Here is a 16,534-nt window from a genome sequence, read left to right as displayed (position 1 = left end):
ATTCATTATAAGGGATGTGAGTTTCAGAAGCTGACCCTGCATTTAATTGCCCACCCCTAATTGCCCTTGAGAAGGAAGTGAGGGGTGGGGGGGGGGTGGAAGGGGGGAGCTGTCTTCTTGAATCAATGCAGACTTTGAGGTGTGGGTATACCACAATGCTGTTAGGGAGGGAGTTCCAGTGTTCCCATGCTGCCCTTGTCCTTCTAGCTTATAGAGCTTGTGTGCTAGGAAGCTGTTTTCTAAGAAGTCTTGGTGAGTTGCTGCAGTGCATCCTGTAAATGGTACAGACTGCTGCTACTGTGCGTTGGTGGTGGAGTGAGTGAATAGTTGTGGATGGAGTGCCTGTCAAGCACGCTGCTATTAATCAGGATCTTGATGGTCCATCTTTTAAAAAACCTCTGATTATAAGTTCAATTGGCTTCATAATAAGATTGTATTGCATTGATTCCAGCCAGATTTTATTTTGCTATCCAGTGAGAAACAAGGTTGCTGTGTCTTTCAAAGGCTGTAAAGCTTTTATCACAATGCTTTAAATAAAAAGTGAACTGCCTGTCCATTTTGCATAATGTATTTTTTTCAGCTATGCTTCCAAATTTTCACTGAATCAGTATCATGCTCCTGCAATGAATCAGGAATTGGAGAAGAAAGGCTCATTTGCAATTGCAAAATAGTGGTTGAAACATGGCACAAATGGAAGATGATGTGTTGTATCAGATTTCCTTTAAGGTCTGGTCTCCCTACCTATGGAAGGATATACTTGAATTAGAGAGAATGCAGTGAAGTTTCACCAGGTTGATTCCTGGGATGTTGGCTTCTCAGATGAGGAGAGGTCAAGCATAATAGTCCTGGACTCTCTGTGTGTCGAAGAATGAGAGTTATGGTGAGGAAGGGTAGATACAAATCTGATGCTTCTCCTGGCTGGAGCTGCTGGGATTGGAGTCACAGCCTCGACGGAGTTGGGTAATCAGGACTATACGAGACTATATTTTGAGACTATACTTTAAGCTTTTCTCTTGTTTTTGTTTTCTTTTCATCCCGTTTCCACTTACTCGACCACAGAGATTTGCTCCAAGTATTCTTCTATCACCATATTTTAGTACATCCACAATAAGTGGATTTCTCATTGGGAGATCACCACCCCACCTTACATTATGTCTTATAAAGGATTAAAAAAAAAATTCCAGGCAGGTAACACTCCTTTGAAAAGGTATATCGCTGACCCTGCCTCGCATACATTTTAATGAGCAAAGGCACACTGACCTGACATTGAAGGTGATGAACTGCCTCTTCACTCTGTATATAGTTAAATGAAAAGCTGTACCAACTACTGCAAGGCCTACAGCTACAATGCATCAAAACTAATAGTGGTAATAACTATGATTGCAACAGTCAGCTGCATCTTCAAGCTCTCCTCCTCTGTTGTCTCTAAGACACCTTGCAATTGGTTCTTCTTTGCTCAAAGTGTCTCAGAGAAGCAAGTTGTTCATCCTTTTCACTATTACAACATTTCAGCCTTTGGATAAGGAGTTCATGTTCATCAACCATTCACTGAGGTTCCTGCCTTCACACATAAAGTTAATTAATAGTTACTTTGTTAGCCAAACAATTATTGTAAAAGTTGAAATATTAGCAAACAATACTCCTGACATTTTTGGTCCATATCTTGCCACTAATCCTTAAGATTACATTTAAATCTAACTATTTTAGCCATCAACCCTTATTTTAGGACACTGTTTACATGGAATTTTCTATTCTCCTTTGTGATGAATTCCCAGTTACTCTCAGTATGGGGCAAGATATCACCCATGTTACATAAATGATGGACCTGAAAAACCGACAGTTTTAGTATTGCTTATTTAGTGTCCAGTTATCCAGCTGATGTGTTCTGGTCAGTTACTTACTCAGTGACATCAAAATGAAAAGAATGCGATCTGAAAGGACTAGCTAAACGAAAAAGGGATATGAAATGAAATTACCAGAGATTAAACAAAAAGAAACAGAGGACGCAGGAATAGAGAATGATGGATGTGGATGAAGAGGAAGAATGGATGACAGGCAAACAAATAGGTGAAACAATTGATGAAAGAGAAGCAGGTGATGCAGACAACAAGACAGAAATAGGGTGAAGGATGTAGATTGATGGAGATCAAAAGCGACAAATAGGAGGCAAAAATAGAAACAAATGAACATGGAGTGATTGGTAAGGGAGAGAGCGAGATAGATACTGATCAGAATAGACAGCAATATTCAGAAAGTGAGATACAATAGCATTTAAATACAGCTTTAAGGCCCCAGCTTTACCTTGTGAAAATTTACAACCCATCACTGACATTTTTCCAGTGTTAATCAGATAACCAACTGGAACTTTCCATCCTGCTGCTCTACCATATCCACTGTGGCAAGACTTTTTCGTTTTCAGATTGTTGATTGTGATTGAACTGTCTGATTTTCTAACAACAGCTACTGCATAATAAAAGGTTCCAACTTCTAAAGGAAAGAGAAAGAAACCAAAAAATAAATTAGCATCAATGTGAATCAAGGCAAATCTAATAAGCATTTAATTTGGAGTTATTGGGACTTTGATTATATTGCAATGCCACCCCAAATAGATTACTACACTTGAATTTCCACCTGAAATGTGGCAGAAATTTTTTAAAAACAAACAACAGTCCCAAATCTAACCTGCCTTTAACTGTTTATCTCTAATTTTAAAAGCTGTGGGAAGGTGGCAGGTAACCAATCTGCTTCAAGGAGGTGGATGTTAATTTAAATACTTGAATAAGGCCGTATGCTTTAGACTGGTGTAGGAATATTGTAAATGGGTGCTTAATGGTTGGTACAGACTCACTTGGTCAAAGGGCTTCTTTCCTGCTTTATGACACTATGATGATATCATCAAATATTTGAATGAACACCAAGGTACACCTTTAGATGATCAGGAACTCACCATAAATCACCAATCACTCATGTCTGTTCCCCAGCTGACTTGTGCTGCCTTATCCCTCCTGGCTAGTGCATACTCACCTATCCCCTTGCATTCACTACTCCAGCAGCCCAAGCCCTGCTTCCTCAAACACGGTGGCTAATGAAGCTGATTTTTGGGCAGACAAAAAAAAAGTGATGCAAAGTCAATGTTTGGTACCACTTTCACCACTCTTCTTTCCACCACCGGCACCCACCCACCCCCAACACCAGCTTGGAAATTGTGCCCAGTAAAGATTAGAGTCTTGATGTCTGCATTATCGAGGTGTAAAATAGCATACCTTTGTAATTCCCTACCTTAGAGGGTGGTGGGTGCTCAATTACTTAGTATGCCCATGTTGAGATCAATTGATGTTATGGGGCACTGGTGCAGTTAAAAGATCTGAGAAATGGACAGTCAACTGAGGTACGATCTTTTTGAATGGTGGATCGGGCTCGAGGGTCATATGGTCCTTCTTGCTCCAGTTTCTTATGCTCATATATTTATATTGCCAAGATTTTGAGGCTAAGTCACGTGGCACAGGCTCTTGGTCTAGGCTTGTAACTAAAATTGAGAGGACTACTTTGTCATATTGTAAGGACTTCACATGTATTATAATTGAACGGCCAGACTTCAAAACATGTGCTTTCATGATTATTAGTAACATTTGACCCTACTCCAAAGAAAGCTGTTCTGCACATACTGACAGTGCTTTGAGACGCACGGTCTGATTAATGATGACTCTGCTGATAATCTGCATCGCCTCACCTCTTTATGGTCAGAAGTCGTGATTCCACCATACGCTGGAGTTAAAATTTAGCTGATACCTCACCACACACAAACCTCAGCTCTTCAGTGTGTAACATGGAATCGGAATCAGCCTTCCCATGACAAAGTGCAACAGTGAACAAATAAAGATCTCTGGATTATTAATCCTGTAACAAAACCATTTGCACTGTGTCCCTTTTATATTCTCCAGCTTCTCAAATTTTCAAGGCTAGAGGTGCTAATCTCCCCAGTACGCTTTCTCCTGCCCCTAATTCTGTGGCTCCCTGTACAATATGAAGTCTGATGCAACTTTCCAATAGCAAAGTTTATCAGTTTTCTCCTTTACCTTTATAAAAGTGAACTGAGAGATGCATGGGGTGCATGTATCGGCTGTGTGCAATTAATGTTAATTAACATTAACTATTACCTTTAATATTGATGTTGATTAAATATTAATGTGAAATATCTTTGTATCCATATGTGCAATACCTTGATCATACTTCTCTCCAACCACTGGTTTCAGTTTATATTCCCTTGCAGCCTGATAGAGGTCCCCAGCATCCAAAGACATCGCATCTGCTTCTTTGCTCTGTTAAATGATTGAAGAAATTTACCAGTTGAAAATTTTTATTTTGAAAAATAAGTTAAAGCAGCATAGTCTAATTATTGAAAGAGCCTGCATTCACAAACATAGAATGACAAAATGTTATGTATTTGTGAAGTGTACTCACTGCTGCAATGTACAAAACACGACAATTTGTTCACTAAATCACAGAAACAACAATGTGTTCATGTTCAAATAATCTCTGCTGGCCATTGTATGAGGGTTAAATGTTGGCACAGAAATTGGGAAGGTACATCCTGCTCTTCTCTGAAATACTACTGTGAGGTTTTTAGATCCACTTGAAAGGCAGGCACAACTTCAGTTCAACAGTTGTTGGTAAGCTGATGGAGAAGATCCTGAGAGGCAGGATTTATGAACATTTGGAGAGGTATAATATGATTAGGAATAGTCAGCATGGCTTTGTCAAGGGCAGGTCCTGCCTTAAGAGCCTGATTGAATTTTTTGAGGATGTGACTAAATACATCGAAGAAGGGAGAGCAGTAGATGTAGTGTATATGGATTTCAGCAAGGCATTTGATAAGGTACCCCATGCAAGGCTTATGGAGAAGGTGAGGAGACATGGGATCCAAGGGGACATTGCAGTGTGGATCCAGAACTGGCTGGCCCACAGAAGGCAAAGAGTGGTTGCTGAAGGGTCGTATTCTGAGTGGAGGTCAGTGACCAGTGGTGCACCTCAGGGGTCTCTACTGGGACTCTTACTCTTTGTGATTTTTATAAACGACGTGGATGAGGAAGTGGAGGGGTGGGTTAGTAAGTTTGCGGATGACACGAAGATTGGGGGTGTTGTGGATAGTTTGGAGGGCTGTCAGAGGTTACAGAGGGACATAGATAGGATGCAAAGTTGGGCTGAGAAGTGGCAGATGCAGTTCAACCCAGATAAGTGTGAAGTGGTTCATTTTGGTAGGTCAAATATGTTGGTGGAATATAGTATTAATGGTAGGACTCTTGGCAGTGTGGAGGATCAGAGGGATCTTGGGGTCCGAGTCCATAGGACGCTCAAAGTGGCTGCACAGGTTGACTCTGTGGTTAAGAAAGCATATGGTGTATTGTCCTTCATCGATCGGGGAATTGAATTTAGGAGTCGAGAGGTATTGTTGCAGCTATATAGGTCCCTGGTCAGACCCCACTTGGAGTATTGTGCTCAGTTCTGGTCACCTCACTACAGGAAGGATGTGGAAGCCATAGAGAGGGTACAGAGGAGATTTACAAGGATGCTGCCTGGAATGCAGAGCATGCCTTATGAAAGCAGGCTGAGGGAACTCGGTCTTTTCTCCTTGGAGAGACGGAGGATGAGGGGGGACCTGATAGAGGTGTATAAGATGATGAGAGGTATTGATCGGGTAGTAGTCAGAGGCTTTTCCCCAGGGCTGAAATGGTGGCCACAAGAGGACATAGGTTTAAGGTGCTGGGGAGTAGATATGGAGGAGATGTCGGGGTAAGTTTTTTTTACTCAGAGAGTGGTGAGTGCATGGAATGGGCTGTCGGAAACGGTGGTAGAGGCGGATACGATAGGGTCTTTCAAGAGACTGTTGGATAGGTACATGGAGCTGAGTAAAATAAAGGTCTAGTAATTTCTAGGGTAGGGACATGTTTGGCACAGCTTTGTGGGCCGAAGGGCCTGAATTGTGCTGTAGTTTTTCTATCTCACCTGAAAGAAATTAACTCAAACACTAAAGTTCCAGCTTACATTTTTATTAAAGTCTCTAGACTAGGACACAAAACCATAACCTTCTACTGACTCCAAGTATGATCAGCTGAGCTATAATTGACATCTATCTATTAATATTTCCCATTCAATGGATTAACATGCATTAAAGATAAAGGCAATTGGCTGCAGAACACTTTAAAACATCTGTTACATTCTATTTTCAAAGGATTTGTGACCTGAGTGAACATCATTTGTTGTGTGCCTACATTTTATGGCACCCAACAAATGATGTTCACTCAGGTCACAAATCCAACCATCCAACTTAGTAAAGCAATATTTGGCATCACAGAGTAAATATAATCAATTATACAAAGAAAATGATACAATTAGCTGGAGAATGCTCTCCACAGTTGCTATACGACTTGGTGAACATCCCCAGCATTTTCTATCTTTATTTCAGATTTGATTTCAGATTTCTAGCATCTGTAATTTTTTTTGCTTTTCAATTATTGTTTAATTCACTGCCTCTTCCACAATTGTTCTCCCTCCATAGATGCTGCCTGACCTGCTGAGCATTCCCAACATTGTTTTAATTGACCGAGCAGTATTAGACATTTAAGTGAACTACCAAGATACTATTGCAAAGTTCCAAAGTGACCAGTTTGGACACCGAATCAATACAAAAGTTAAGAAGACTTAGGTTGTGCTGACATTCTATGTCAAATAAATTTTGATGGTGCTGTTTCAATCCTATTTTAAGACCAAGCAACACCATCATGACCAAATATGTTCTTTTCTCTGAATATATTACCTTAAACAAGTATAGGAGTGATTGTGTTCCTAGCTTTAAAATGATAAAGCAAAAGTCTGCAAGACAGTCAAAACCTGATGAGTTATACATCATGGAAAAGCATCACAACAAAATAATATTTTGAAGTAAAGTCAACTATAATATTGTCTCGATACAATGTGCAACAGTAACAGCCTAGAACTTTTTGAATGGCTTCAGAACGACATAAAGTAGTCACTGAACTAAGGTCATTGACATCAAGTATTTCCAAATTAGCTATGTGTGAGATAAAGCCTTTACTTCGCTTGCTATATCAGTTCAGAGCACGCAAAGAAAATTAGGTAATTCTGGGAGACAAGTCAAGGGGGAGAAGGTTGGGGATCAGGAGATGAGGTCATCTGCTCTCAAACAGTGATAGTGGGATTAGTCTGGGACTGCCAATCACGGGGAAATAGCTAATTGTTGGGGTGGGGGTGAAGTGTTAATTGTTGGGTGGGGGAGATCTGGGCAGGTGATCAGTGGATGGGGAAGAGACTAGGTGATCAGAGCATGGGTGAAGGGAATCAAGTCAAGCAAACGTCACAAGATTGAGGGAAGATAGATGCCAGTATTGTTGAGGGATGGTGGGGAAGGGGGGAGGTGGGGGAGGTGGGGAAGGGGGGAAGGAGGGAGGGAAACAGGGGTTGGGTGAATAGGAAAGCCCATAAGTAAACAGCCTGCATTCCTAACATTGGTCAGGGACCTGCTCAGGGAAGCCCCCTTTAAACAATGCAGTCAGGCATAAGAAATATTGTGAAAGGCTGCTACTGCAGGAGCAACCTGCTGGCCGCATGGGCTACTCAACAATGGAAATCCCAAGCATGTTGAAATAAGTGTTTTTGGATGCTGTTGTGCCTGTTGAGAATCAACAGTGTGTTAGACACTTGGAGGAAACCAGAACAAAAATCACAGACTTCACAAATCATGCTGCAAGACTCTTACTTTCATTCACATTTTATCTTTCATAGACGCTCCATGCCCTCTAACTTTTAGGCATGTATATTTCTACATTTCCTGATGCTGTGATCTATCACATAAAATAATAAGTCCATTAGACACAAAGGAATATCACTACTCCAACCTCTGTTCCAAGTCATTCACTATCATGACTTGAAAATATATCACCTTTCTACCATTTATCTAATTCGAGATCATGTAACTGTCTATCCAGCAGACCTGTGGGAGTATCATCCTTGCACTGACTGCATGAGTTCAAAAAAGTGACTCACTACCACCTAGGGATGAGAATTAAATGCTGGCTTTCCCTGCAATGCTGTAAGTGAATGAATTGAACAGTTCGATGAAATGAGTATCCTCCTGTATATGACTCCAATGTACAGTTGTTCTGCTAAGTTGAGGGCTGTCTGAGTAACACAAGAGTTATTAGCTACATGATGTTGTTTGCAGTCAGAAGTAACTTTTCTGTACTTTTCTGGTTTGTGGTTAGTGATGTGGTTAGCTGGAGAATCTAAGTCATCCTGTTTATTTCCACCAGGTGATGGTGAAAGGAATGACCAATAAGTCATTTATTCTTGGTGCAGACATTTTAAGACAAAAATAGGTTATTCTCTGATTATTTTATTTATTTTTCTGTTGAAAATAAAAGGGAACCTTCAGAGTGGGAAAGCAAGGAAGTGATGGCCATTCACTCACATAGCATGAAAATATTTAGAGGGCAATTTAAACTCCCAAAAATGGGGCTTTGGTTTAAGTGAGGCAACATGCTTTAAATTTCAAACTTGAGCCCAGCCTGCCACATTTAGCTTAGGCAACAGTCAGAATGGGACAGACAACCAAACTTCTCCCTAGAGGCAGATTACTCATTTAAATGAGGCTGTTTACCTCAGGTTTATCTCTCTTCCCAGGATTAGCCCAGCGGCTAAAGGGAGCTGCAGATTGATATTTAGAAGTTTAAACAGCTTTCCGGCACTTCTTGTGGGCTGCGGATACAAGAATGTATCCACTACACCCTTAGCACCCATCTCTCCAAATTAACCTGCTCCTATCTCGTTGATTAGACTCCATCCAGGTCACCACTCCTCAACAAGTGCCAGCATCATCATCTCTTCTTCCAATCTTTCTCCACCACCCGTGATAACCCTACCCTCGCCCTATAGGAAATGTTGCCCCACAACACCCCTCTCCCTTTTTCCACCAATCTTTGCAAACTCAGTCTCAGGAGTACTTCGATTCCCCACAGGGAAGGAGATAACATCATGAGCATCGAATGCAACACAATTAATTGGAATAAGTACAAGTAAATTGCTGTTTTGTCTGGAAAGTGCATTTGGAGCTCTGGAAGGCAGGGCGGGAAGAGGTAAAAGGCTAAATGTTGCATCTTCTGTGGTTGTACAGAAGGTATCAACAGAAGGGGAGTGGGGTATTGGTGGAGATGAACAAGTAAATCAGAGCATCCTGGAAAGAAACTCCCTTCAAAATGCTGAAAGGGAAAATGTGCCTGGTGGTTACATCATGTTAGAAATCTTGGAAGATCTACTGAATGTGGTGGAGTGGAAGGTGAGGTCAAGGAGAACTGGGTAGGGGGAGAGCAGATAAGAGCAGGTTAAGGAAAATCACCGAAACGGCAATATGCAGTACAGAAAGTGGTACAATGCTGGTCTGAGGAAATACATGAGCTTCTACACGACTGCTTTGAGTCAGTGGACTGGTCCATGTTCAAAGACTCAGCTGCCAGTCTAGATGAGTATGCCACCACCATCATGGACTTTATCAGCAAGTGTGTTGAGGACTGTGTACCAAAGAGGACAATCCGGGTGTTTCCAAACCAGAAACCATGGATGAACCGTGAAATCCACTCCCTACTGAAGTCGAGGACTGCAGCATTCAAATCAGGTGACCCTGACCTTTACAAGAAATCGAGATACGACCTCCATAAAGCTATCAGAGAGGCCAAGAGACATTACCAGTCCAGAATAGAGTCCCAGACCAGCTGTCAATTGTGGCAGGGCTTACATGCCGTAACGGGCTACAAAACGAAGTGGGGCAGCTTCGCCAACAACAGTGCATCCCTTCCTGATGAGCTTAATGCATTCTATGCACGTTTTGAACAGCAAGGGATTGGTTTGTCACCACCCACCCTGACAGCCTCCATTGCAACTGAACCCGTGGTCACCATTAAGGACATAATATCAGTCTTCTGGAGAGTGAACCCGCAGAAAGCAACTGGCCCGGATGTTGTCCCTGGCCATGTCCTCAGACATTGTGCTGATCAGCTGACGGGGGTACTTGCAGACATATTTAACCTCTCCCTGCTTCAATCAGAGGTTCCCAACTGCTTTAAGAAGACCACTATCATCCCGATACCTGAGAAAAACAAGGTAACGTGCCTTAATAACTAACAACTGGTGGTTCTGACATCCATCAGCATGAAGTGCTTTGAGAGGCTGGTCATAGCATGCATTAACTCCAGCCTCCCGGAAAACCTTGACCCACTGCAATTTGCCTACCACTGGAACAGGTCTACAGTGGACGCCATCTCCCTGGCCCTGACACTTATCTCTGGAGCATCTGGACAGTAAAGACACCTACGTTAGACTATTATTTATGGACTACAGCTCTGCTTTTAATATAAAAATTCCAAGCAAACTCAGCACCAAACTCTGAAACCTGGGACTCAACACCTCCCCCTGCAACTGGATCCTTGACTTTCTGACCAACAGACCGCAATCAGTGAGGATAGGCAGCAACACCTCCAGCATGATTACTCTCAGCACTGGTGCCACACAAGGCTGTGTCCTCAGCCCCCTACTCTACTCCCTATACACTCCCAACTGCATGGCCAGATTCTGCTCTAACTCCATCTACAAGTTTGCAGATGATACCACTGTAGTGGGCTGTATCTCGATGAATCGGAGTACAGGAAGGAGAGAGAGAGCTTAGTGACATGGTGTCATGACAACAACCTCTCCCTCAATGTCAACAAAAAAGAGCTGGTCATTGACTTCAGGAAGGGGAGGGGTAATGCCCATGCATCTGTCTACATCAACTGTGCTGAGGTCGAGAGGGTTGAGTGTTTCAAGTTCCTTGGAGTGAACATCATCAAGAGCCTGTCCTGCTCCAACTACATAGATGCCACGGCCAAGAAAGCTCACCTGCGCCTCTACTTCCTCAGGAGGCTGAAGAAATTTGGCATGTCTCCTTTGACACTCAACAACTTTTATCAATGCATCATAGAAAGCATCCTATCTGGATGCATCACAGCTTGGTATGGCAACTGCTCTGCCCAGGACCACAAGAAACTGTAGAAAGTTGTGGATGTAGCCCAGCAAATCACGGAAACCAGCCTCCCCTCCATGGTCTCTGCCTATACCGCTCACTGCCCCGGTGAAGCAGCCAGCATAGTCCAAGACCCCACCCACCCAGGACATTCTCACTTCTCCCCTCTCCCATCAGGCAGAAGATATAGGATCCTGAGGGTACATACCACCAGGCTCAAGGACAGCTTCTATCCTGCAGTTATAAGACTATTAAACAGTTCCCTTATGTGATAAGATGGACTCTTGACCTCACAATCTACCTTGTTATGACCTTGAACCTTATTATCTACCTGCACTGCACTTCCTCTGTAGCTGGGACACTTTACTCTGTATTCTGTTATCGTTTTTACCCTGTGCTACCTCAATGCACTGTGTAATGAGTTGATCTGTACCTCGGTACAAGTGACAATAATAAACCAATACCAACTAGAACAGACACAGTTGTGAACCCTGTCAAATATGATGGAGGGAACCATGAATGAGGAAAAAGAAAGATATATTAGAAGCACTGGTGTGGAAAGTGGCAGAGGTGCAATGGAAACAGAGAAATTGGAAGAATGGCATGGTTCCCACAGGAACCAAAGTCAGACCTGCATAGCAAGCTTTTTTTTTAAAACCAACAGAATTTCTACTCAGGATTCACCCTGAACATCAGGTTTGGTTCCCTGTTGTCTAGGGAATGCGACAGTAGAGACTTCATCTTTTGGTCTCTTCAACTCTTCCTTCTTTCTCTAAAATTTAGTTTGTTTTATTTCCAACTTTTCCCAATTCTGATGTTAGGTCATCAACCTGAAATATTAACTCTTGTTTCTTTCTTCATAGACGTTATCTAACCTGCTGAATATTTTTCAGTTTTTATTCTACAGTTTCAATATGGCGTCAGTGTCAGGCTTTACTGCCTCTGTTCTTGTGAGCTGGATCTTGCTGTAATCGCACATTAACTTTTTGAATTGTAGAATCTAAATATTATGGCCCATTTTAATTCAACCTCAGTTCAGAAGGCTCTCTCCAAATTGATTCATATATAAACAGCTTCTTAAGGCTAAAAGGTGTGCATATGCATATGGGAACAGATTTTGAAGTTTGCTTTAGGTATTCCAGATGTGTCAACCAAAGAGGTAACTCTGATTTTGAGGCATGGCCTCATTGATGTCAAGGCAACAAGCTGCGTGATGCTGACCAAGCCTTCCAATGCAACCTGCTGAATCGGTGCCCAAGAACATCAGGTTACTTCAGCTGGCAATAGAATAAGTGTGGGGGAGCACTGTAGTAGAGGCCGGCATGGCAGCAATCCAAATTGTTTATGCGCAATATGGTTGAGCACTCCGCTCTCACTGGTCCCACAAGAATACCAAACATACCTCTAAGGGCTGTAGAAATAAATGGAGCATGCACAAACTAAGCTCCAGCTATTTCCAACCTAAAATGGTAATCTAAATATATACGATCTTTATTAGTCACATGTACATCAAAACACACAGTGAAATGCATTTTCTGTGTAGTGTTCTGGGGGGCAGCCTGCAAGTGTCACCACGCTTCCGGCGTCAACATAGCATGCCCGCAACTTCCTAACCTGTACGTCTTTGGAACGTGGGAGGAAACCGAAGCACCCGGAGGAAACCCACGCAGACACGGGGAGAACGTACAAACTCCTTACAGACAGCAGCGGGAATTGAACCCGGGTCGCTGGCACTGTAAAGCGTTACGCTAACCGCTACACTACCGTGCCTGCCCACTGAGGTCCTAGGACCCCAATTTTCATATTGAATTGAACCTACCGCTTGAAGCAGACAGAATATTTGAGCATTCAGTCAGGTCACGTGTAGAGGTTAATGGTTCTGAAAGGCTACTAAACAGAAGTAACACCAAAGTAACACCAAATTATGCCATTTAAAATTAACCCCACTTTATACTCCCTTCCTGAGAAAAAGAAGGCCATTGACATGAGTCACTTCCAGGCTTCCATTTGTAATACAATGTCAATACTAAAGGAACTTATTTTTCAAGTAAGAAAAGTAACTTATGAATATAGTTGAAACTCAGAAAAGCAAAGTACTTTAATAAAATATATCTAAATATGTGGTCAATCTTTTTTGAATTGAAGCTTTAGGAATGAGAGGAGGACAATCATACCGCTATCTTTTTTGCACAATCCATGGCTGAGTTTCCAGTAACACAGGATATCAAGGGTAGAATTTTAGCAGATTCAAAAGCTTCCTTCATTTGGCTGCACTTTTTCAACTCAGGAGAAGAAGTAACACACCATCGAAGTTCTGTTAACCCACTTGCTGCTGGAAAGATTGAAAGATAATTGATCAACTCACATGAACTCACAAAATGGGTTTCAATGTCCACTGTAAGTAATTCTTCCAATGACAATGCTTCAATGCAGGACTGTATTGCAGAAAGATCCACTGTTTTAGAGGGAACAATTAAATTATTCTACATATTTAACTTATTTTTTTAAATCCACTAGATGTGAGGAAAGGCTTTGTTTTCTGCTAGTTAAACAGCAGAGTTCTGACTCAGCTTTCATAAGTGACTTGTTCTCTAATATTTCCTTTGCCCACTTATCCATAATTTGGCAGTCTAAATTGACAAGCTTGACAAGTTACAAATTTAAAGCAGTGATTAAATAAAACATAGGTTCATGAAGTCACAAATAACATTATCAAATAATTGAAAGTTCAAATCTCCAGCAATTTAGTGATATACATGGATACGGACAGCTTAAAAAGTGACCTTTGCCTGTGACCCTGAAAGTATAAAATGGTGACTGAAAATTATAAGTATGGGTCTGAGTTTCTAACGTTTTAAATTCTTGACAGCCTCAGTGAATTGTGCCATTTAAATTCTATCCACCCAATATGCTTTTAAATTGTTGGTACACTAGTACTGGGTATGCCTTGTAGTGAAACAGTGGGTATACATCTTACTTTCAACAAAACAATAAGGATCTGTCAAACCACTTCTGCTTCGGACTCAAGTTTTACAAGTATCTCTCTTATTAAATCTTTGTCCTTCAAAGAATTCTGCAACAACCATAAAGAACAACAGAGCTAGTCTTAAGTCACAAGTCAAATATTTAACCAATTATTGAAATGTTCCATTCAAATGAATTTGGCTAATTACTGGGTAACATGGTTTGTTCAGAAATAGTTATTTTATGGTGATCAAGCACATTCCTTTGCGCCACTTGCTCCAGGATTATTTCTAGGCAAAGAAGCTAAACTCTGGTATCGTCACGTAAATGAGGTCATACAACCCATTAAACAAAACTATCAGGGCAAATGATTCATAATGCATATCCATGGCAAATGCAACTTAGAATATAATCTACTCATGATGTTTTCTTTTTTATGTGAATCTGGTGAAATTGTGCTGGATACAAAATTACCACATGTGCAGTTGACACATTCATATGAAATTCCACTCTTTGTTATTTTATCATCTGGCATTAACTTGCTTATTCTGATTGAAATTCTATTTAAATAGCAGCAACAATTTTGCATTAAAGTGTTACATGTCCAAGTTCTCACTGCATGACATGACTCACCCCACAAATGTTTTGAATCCCGTTTCCATTATCATGCCCCTGAGCATGTCGTAAATAACAGGCTACACTGCTCCTTCACAAAGCAACTTCAAGATCTTGGAAATTCCACCAGATAAACAGAGATAAGAAATGGTTCCTCATGCACAAGGAAAAAAAATGCTGAATGTATTGTAGCAAATCAGAGATAAGCAGTATAACAGGCAGTGCTCTCAGAGCCAGCAGTCTGTTAATTTGAGGATGCAATTTCAAATTGATGCCTGGTGTAAAATTGGCATTGCAAATCAGCCATCTGTTACGTACACAGTCCTATTTTTACTTTGTTGAAACTAATGTTGAAATTTCATCTGATTTGATAGTTTGGGAGAACTTTGATTCTTTTTTAAATGTCATTTCTTAGGATATGGGAGCTTATTGGCAAGGGCAGCATTATTATCATGAGAAAATGGCAGTGAGCTACTTTGTGAACCTCTGCAGTTCTTCTGGTATCTGGTGCTGTTGGGTAGGGAGTTCCCGGAGGCAGACCCAGTCAAAATGAAGGAATGGCAATATATTTCTAAGTAAGGATGTTGTGCAACTTGGAGGGAAACCTTTGTATATCCATGCTCCTGCAGCCCCTGTCCTTCTGACAGGTAAAGGTCACAGATTTGGGAGCTGTTGTTGGAGTAGCCTTGCAGAGCGACTGAAGTTCAGCTAGTAGATAGTACACACTGCAGCCATGATGCAATGGTGGTAGAGAGAATGAAGATTTAGGTTATGGATGGAGTGTTGATCAAGAATATTGCTTTGCCCGGATTGGTGTCAAGCTTTTTCAATGTTGTTGTTGCTGCACTCTTCCAGGCAAGTGTAAGTATTCCACGAGCCCATGCTTTGTAGACTTTGGAGAGGTTTTAGGGCATTAGGAAGTGCGTAACTCGCTGCAAGATACCCAGCCTGTATTCACGTGACTGGTTCATTTGAGATTTTGGTCAGTGATGATACGTCACTGTTAATAGTGAGGGGTTTAGCGATGCTAATGCCTTTGATTCTTGTTGAAGATGGCCATTGCTTGGCACTCCTGTCACCTGCCACTTATCAACCCATGCCTACACATTATCTAGATCTTGCTGCATGCAGGCATGTACAGCTTCATTTGTCGTCAAATTGTGAATGGAACTGAACATTGTGCAATCATTGGTGAACATCCCCAATTCTGACCTTTTAATGGAAGGAGGATCATTGATAAAACAGCTGAACAAGACTGCTCCCAGAAGACTGCCCTAAAGAATTCCTTCACTGATGTCCTGCATCTGGGATGAATGACCTCCAGCAACCATCTTACTTTGTATGAAATATGGATCTAACCACCAGAGTATTTTCCCCTGGATCACACGATGACTTCAGTTTCACTTTGGCTTCTTGATGCCAAACAGTCAAATGCTGTTGTGATGCCAGAGGCAATCACTTTCACCTCCCCTCTGGAATTCAGCACTATGCTCCTTATTTGAACCCATTTCTGATGAGGTCTAGAGGCAAGTGATTCTGATGAAACCCAAACTGTGCATCAGTAAGCAGGTTATTTGACAGCAAGCGCTGCTTGAAAGTACCATTGACAACACCTTTCATTACCTTGAGAGGAGACTGATTGGGTTTAACAATGGTAGCTTTGTATTTCAGCTTATGGAATACTCACAAGCAAGTTCTGCAACCAGGTTGGTGCCAAGATGGCTTTTACTCTTTTCTACCTCAGTTTTTCCTTTCAGTCTGAAGTGGCTTAGCAGCTGAGTCACTGGATGTTTAGTAGTGGACAAGACTTTGGCTAAGTAGTGATAAGGATGTGCCCAAATTCTGGTTTAGAAAATAACAGAATTTTGACAATCTTTCAGTTTACAG

General features: G+C 41.5%; 1 protein-coding gene across 3 annotated transcripts in view; it reads right to left on the bottom strand.

The window, feature by feature from the left end:
* Window positions 1–16,534, bottom strand: part of meltf (melanotransferrin) — a 53,318-nt gene that overhangs the window by 35,874 nt on the left and 910 nt on the right. Inside the window, exons 1-4 of one of the 3 annotated variants that reach the window (XM_052018553.1) lie at window positions 14,666–14,792; window positions 13,243–13,400; window positions 4,220–4,319; window positions 2,302–2,487 (exon numbers count right to left, since the gene is read on the bottom strand). In XM_052018553.1, coding sequence (XP_051874513.1) covers window positions 2,302–2,487; window positions 4,220–4,319; window positions 13,243–13,332 — 376 coding nt within the window. In that variant the 5' untranslated portion in view covers window positions 13,333–13,400; window positions 14,666–14,792. Of the gene's footprint in view, window positions 1–2,301; window positions 2,488–4,219; window positions 4,320–13,242; window positions 13,401–14,665; window positions 14,793–16,534 lie in introns of those variants that run through there. The other 2 variants (XM_052018551.1, XM_052018552.1) reach the window with 2 other exon arrangements.

The sequence above is a fragment of the Pristis pectinata genome, chromosome 6 (genome assembly GCF_009764475.1).
Source record: "Pristis pectinata isolate sPriPec2 chromosome 6, sPriPec2.1.pri, whole genome shotgun sequence".
In the NCBI taxonomy this organism is placed as follows: domain Eukaryota; kingdom Metazoa; phylum Chordata; class Chondrichthyes; order Rhinopristiformes; family Pristidae; genus Pristis; species Pristis pectinata.
This window is presented reverse-complemented; position numbering and strand designations above follow the sequence as displayed.